The following is a 5,000-nucleotide window of genomic DNA, read 5'->3' on the forward strand; positions in this document are numbered from 1 at the left end:
AAGGCACCTACACGTTGCATGAGAACACCATGAAAAGTGTCGTGTACGTCGCACGTAGACTCTGGTTTGTGGGTCATAGTGAACTGCACAGGGAGTCAAAGCTGCTGCATCTGATAGTATTTAGTAAAGATGTATTTAGTAGGGATGTATTCATTACATATGTATTCAGTAGGTATGCATTGAGTACAGATATATTCAGTAGGGATGTATTGAGTACAGATGTACTCAGTAGGGATGTACTCAGTAGGGGTGTATTTAGTAGAGATGTATTCAGCAGGGATGTTTTCAGTACCGATATATTCAGTATAGATATATTCAGTATAGTTGTATTCAGTAGGGATGTATTGAGCACAGATGTATTTAGTAGGGATGTATATAGGACAAATGTATTCAGTTGGGATGTATTCAGTAGGGAAGTATTCAGTACAGATGTATTCAGTAGGGATGTTATTCAGTACAAATGTATACAGTGGGGATTTACTCAGTACAGCTGTATTTAGTAGGGATGTATTCAGTACAGATCTATTCAGTATAGATGTATTTAATAGGGATTTATTCAGTACATATGTATTCAGTAGGGAACTATTCAGTATAGATGTATTTAGTAGGAATATATTCACTACATATGTTTTCCATATGTATTTAGTAGGGATGTGTTCAATACAGATGTATTCAGTAGGGATGTATTCAGTACAGATGTATTCAGTATAAATGTATTCTCTAGGAATGTATTCTATGGGATGTATTCAGTACAGATGTACTCAGTAGAGATGTATTCAGTACAGATGTGTTCAATATAGATATATTTACTAGGGATGTATTCAGTACATAAGTACTGAATACAGATGTATTCAGTAAGGATTTATTCAGTACAGAGGTATCCAGTGTAGATGTATTTAGCAGAGGTCTATTCGGTATATATTTATTCAGTAGGGATGTATTGAGTAGAGATGTATTCAGAAGGGATGAATTCAGTACAGATGTATTCATTACAGATGTACTTAGTAAGGATATATTCAGTACACATGTATTCAGTAGGGATGTATCGAGTACAGATGTATTCAGTAGGGATATACTTAGCAGGGATGTACATAGTAGGGATGTATTCAGTATAGATGTATTCAGTATAGATATATTTACTAGGGATGTATTCAGTACAAGTGTATTCAGGAGGGATGTATTGAATACAGATGTATTCAGTAGGGATGTATTCAGTACAGAAGTATTCAGTATAGATGTATTTAGTAGGGATGTATTTATTAGGGATGTATTCTGTATGGAATGTATTCAGTATGGATGTATTCAGTAGGGATGTATTTATTAGGGATGTATTCTGTATGGAATGTATTCAGTATGGATGTATTCAGTAGGGATGTATTCGGTACAGATGTATTTAGTAGGGATTTATTCAGTAGAGATGTATTGAGTACAGATGTATTCAGTAGGGATGTATTCATTAGTGATGTATTCGGTACAGATGTATTCAGTAGGTCTGTATTCAGTAGAGATGTATTCAGTAGGGATGTATTCAGTACACATGTATTTAGTATGGATTAATTCAGTACAGATGTATTGTGTAGGGATGTATTTTGTAGGGAATGTATTTAGTACTGATGTATTCTGTAGGGATTGTATTTAGTATGGATGTATTCAGTAGGGATTTATTCAGTACAGATGTATTTAATAGGGATTATTTCAGTACAGATGTATTTACTAGGGATATATTCAGTCCAAATGTATTCATTAGGGATGTATTCAGTACAGATGTATTCAGTAGACATGTATTCAGTAAGGATGTATTCAGTACAGATGTATTCGGTACAGATGTATTTAGGCTTTGAGACGTGAACGTAAACATGGGCTCCTAACACCTCACACTTTGTGAGTCAAACAATTCATTACATTTCTACAACTGCAGCCTGTCAGTCAAAAAGAGTGTTATACACTGGGTGTGTGGGTGTGTGTGTGTGTGTGTGTGTGTGTGTGTGTGTGTAGTTCACATCTGTAACCTCCTCTGTCCTCTGCTTAGAGCAGTAAGTGACTAAAAGCAGATATTGTTGCCATGACGACTCATGTCCAAACAGATGGCCATCTACTGCGCTTGCTTTTTGTCTCTGTACTACTGTGCCTCCTTCAAGAAGGAGGAATAAAATGACAAGTTGATTAGATGTTTAACTAAAGCTTCAATACTGGAGGATTCATTCATTCATTAATAATAAATAAGTTAATATATAAGTACATTCTAATAAAAAATAAATTAAATGTTTCAAATAAACCATCATGTCTATGCTTACAGCTTCAGAAGTTGTTGCCCTGGTGTGTCTGTGGTACAGCTCAACATCTTTACAAGCTTAATGTCCACGTCTGTAGGTCTGTGCGCTGCAGGTTCTCGTGAGTCTGTCAGAGGAAATTTTTAAAACGTGTTTTAATTCTCTTCTCCTTTGACTGCATTTCCCTTCAAGACGGCAGCGTTCATGCGGTTCCGAGAACCCATTCACCTGCCCTCCTTTATCTGAGTTAGCCCAGCCACACAGGAGCAGCACCAGGCAGGCGGGTCAGAGGTCGATCCCATGGTAACAGGGAGATGGCCAGGTCTCATGGGCTGCAGCCAGAGGGGCCCAGCAGGGGCCGTGTCAGTTCGGACTGAGCTGGTTCCGGTCCAAGCTGAGGTGAGGGAAGGGCTTAGGTCCTGACCCAGCTCACGGGGACCCAGAACGCATCCTGCTCCAGACACTGCAGGATAGCACGTAGTTCTGCACAGGCACTTGCTAAGTCTTCCTTAACCAGAACCCGATCCACCAGGTGACCATACTGCTGCTCGACCTGCTGGGCAGACAGACGCATCTCCTCCAGGTCCTCCTCCTGAGAGAGAGAGAGGGAGAGAGAGAGAGAGTGTGTGTGTGTGTGTGTGTGTGTGTGTGTGTGTGTGTGTGTGTGTGTGTGTGTGTGTGTGTGTGTGTGTGTGTGTGTGAGAGAGAGAGAGAGAGTGTGTGTGAGAGAGAGTGTGAGAGAGAGAGACAGTCAGACTGTGTGTGTGTGAGCAACAGAGAGAGAGAGTGAGTGTGTGAGAGAGGGAGAGAGAGAGAGCGAGAGAGAGAGAGTGTGTGTGTGTGAGAGAGAGTGAGAGAGAGTGTGTGTGTGTGTGAGAGAGAGAGACAGAGAGCGAGAGAGAGTGTGTGTGTGTGTGTGTGTGTGTGTGTGTGTGTGTGTGTGTGTGTGAGAGAGACAGAGAGCGAGAGAGAGTGTGTGTGTGTGTGTGTGAGAGAGAGACAGACAGAGAGAGAGAGTGTGTGTGTGTGAGAGAGAGTGAGAGAGAGTGTTTGTGTGTGAGAGAGAGAGACAGAGAGCGAGAGTGTGTGTGTGTGTGTGTGTGTGTGTGTGTGTGTGTGTGTGTGTGTGTGTGTGTGTGTGTGTGTGTGTGTGTGAGAGAGAGACAGACAGAGAGAGAGAGACAGAGAGAGAGAGTGTGTGTGTGTTGGGAAGAGAAGACACAGAACTAAGGCTCCACCTGCTTTAGCTTGGCATATTAATTCTGATTTTACTGGTGGTTCATTTGGGAGGAAAGATCAGTCTGATCTGCCATCACCAGCAATTCATTAATGCAAGGAAATCATCAAACGTTGGACTCGCCATGGTTCGGCCCCCTGGTGGTGAAGTGGCAGCACTGCGGTGTCTGCGACCCTCAGGGATCCGCGGTTTCACAAACACGACATACGGCTTGAACTCCGGCGTCCTCAGAGTCTGCAGCGCCTGCAAAAGAGAGAGAGAGTGCACAAGCTCAGCTCTGCTACTGTGCCATGGGCTCCCAGTATGCATCACGAAGCAGCATTGCAGGACTGCAGCATTGCAATTATGTAACTCCCCCCAATCCCCCCCCGTACATGACTGTGGTTCAGCATCAGTGTGTATCCCCTTCCCCATGCATGACTGTGGCTCAGTGTCAGAGTGTAACCCCTCCCCCCCTGTCCATGACTGTGGCTCAGTGTCAGAGTGTAACCCCTCCCCCCTGTACATGACTGTGGCTCAGTGTCAGAGTGTAACCCCTCCCCCCTGTCCATGACTGTGGCTCAGTGTCAGAGTGTAACCCCTCCCCCCTGTCCATGACTGTGGCTCAGTGTCAGAGTGTAACCCCTCCCCCCCATACATGACTGTGGCTCAGTGTCAGAGTGTAACCCCTCCCCCCTGTCCATGACTGTGGCTCAGTGTCAGAGTGTAACCCCTCCCCCCTGTCCATGACTGTGGCTCAGTGTCAGAGTGTAACCCCTCCCCCCCGTACATGACTCTGGCTCAGTGTCAGAGTGTAACCCCTCCCCCCCGTACATGACTCTGGCTCAGTGTCAGAGTGTAACCCCTCCCCCCCGTACATGACTCTGGCTCAGTGTCAGAGTGTAACCCCTCCCCCCCGTACATGACTCTGGCTCAGTGTCAGAGTGTAACCCCTCCCCCCCCGTACATGACTCTGGCTCAGTGTCAGAGTGTAACCCCCCCCCCCCGTACATGACTCTGGCTCAGTGTCAGAGTGTAACCCCTCCCCCTTGTACATGACTGTGGTTCAGTGTCAGCGAGTAACTCCTCCCCCCTGTACATGACTGTGGTTCAGTGTCAGCGAGTAACTCCTCCCCCCTGTACATGACTGTGGTTCAGTGTCAGAGTGTAACCCCTCCCCCCTGTACATGACTGTGGTTCAGTGTCAGCGAGTAACCCCTCCCCCTGTACATGACTCTGGATCAGTGTCAGAGTGTAACCCCTCCCGCGTGTACATGACTGTGGTTCAGTGTCAGCGAGTAACTCCTGCCCCCTGTACATGACTGTGGTTCAGTGTCAGAGTGTAACCCCTCCCCCCTGTCCATGACTGTGGTTCAGTGTCAGCGAGTAACTCCTCCCCCCGTACATGACTCTGGAACAGTGTCAGAGTGTAACCCCTCCCCCCTGTACATGACTCTGGATCAGTGTCAGCGAGTAACTCCTCCCCCATGCCCATCCCCCACCATACCTCTGGC

At 45.6% G+C, this 5,000-nt stretch overlaps 1 protein-coding gene across 2 annotated transcripts in view; it reads right to left on the reverse strand.

The window, feature by feature from the left end:
- Window positions 1-1,784: 1,784 nt before the first annotated feature.
- mpp3a (membrane protein, palmitoylated 3a (MAGUK p55 subfamily member 3)) overlaps window positions 1,785-5,000 on the reverse strand; it is a 39,471-nt gene continuing 36,255 nt past the window's right edge. For both annotated transcript variants that reach the window (XM_035524388.1, XM_035524354.1), the window contains 3 exons: window positions 4,994-5,000; window positions 3,631-3,750; window positions 1,785-2,862 (listed from right to left, as the gene is read on the reverse strand). The exon at window positions 4,994-5,000 is cut by the window's right edge and continues 102 nt beyond it. In XM_035524388.1, the coding sequence (XP_035380281.1) occupies window positions 2,683-2,862; window positions 3,631-3,750; window positions 4,994-5,000 (307 nt within the window). In that variant the 3' untranslated portion in view covers window positions 1,785-2,682. The remainder of the gene's footprint in view (window positions 2,863-3,630; window positions 3,751-4,993) is intronic.

Source organism: Electrophorus electricus, chromosome 1 (assembly GCF_013358815.1).
Source record: "Electrophorus electricus isolate fEleEle1 chromosome 1, fEleEle1.pri, whole genome shotgun sequence".
Taxonomy (NCBI): domain Eukaryota; kingdom Metazoa; phylum Chordata; class Actinopteri; order Gymnotiformes; family Gymnotidae; genus Electrophorus; species Electrophorus electricus.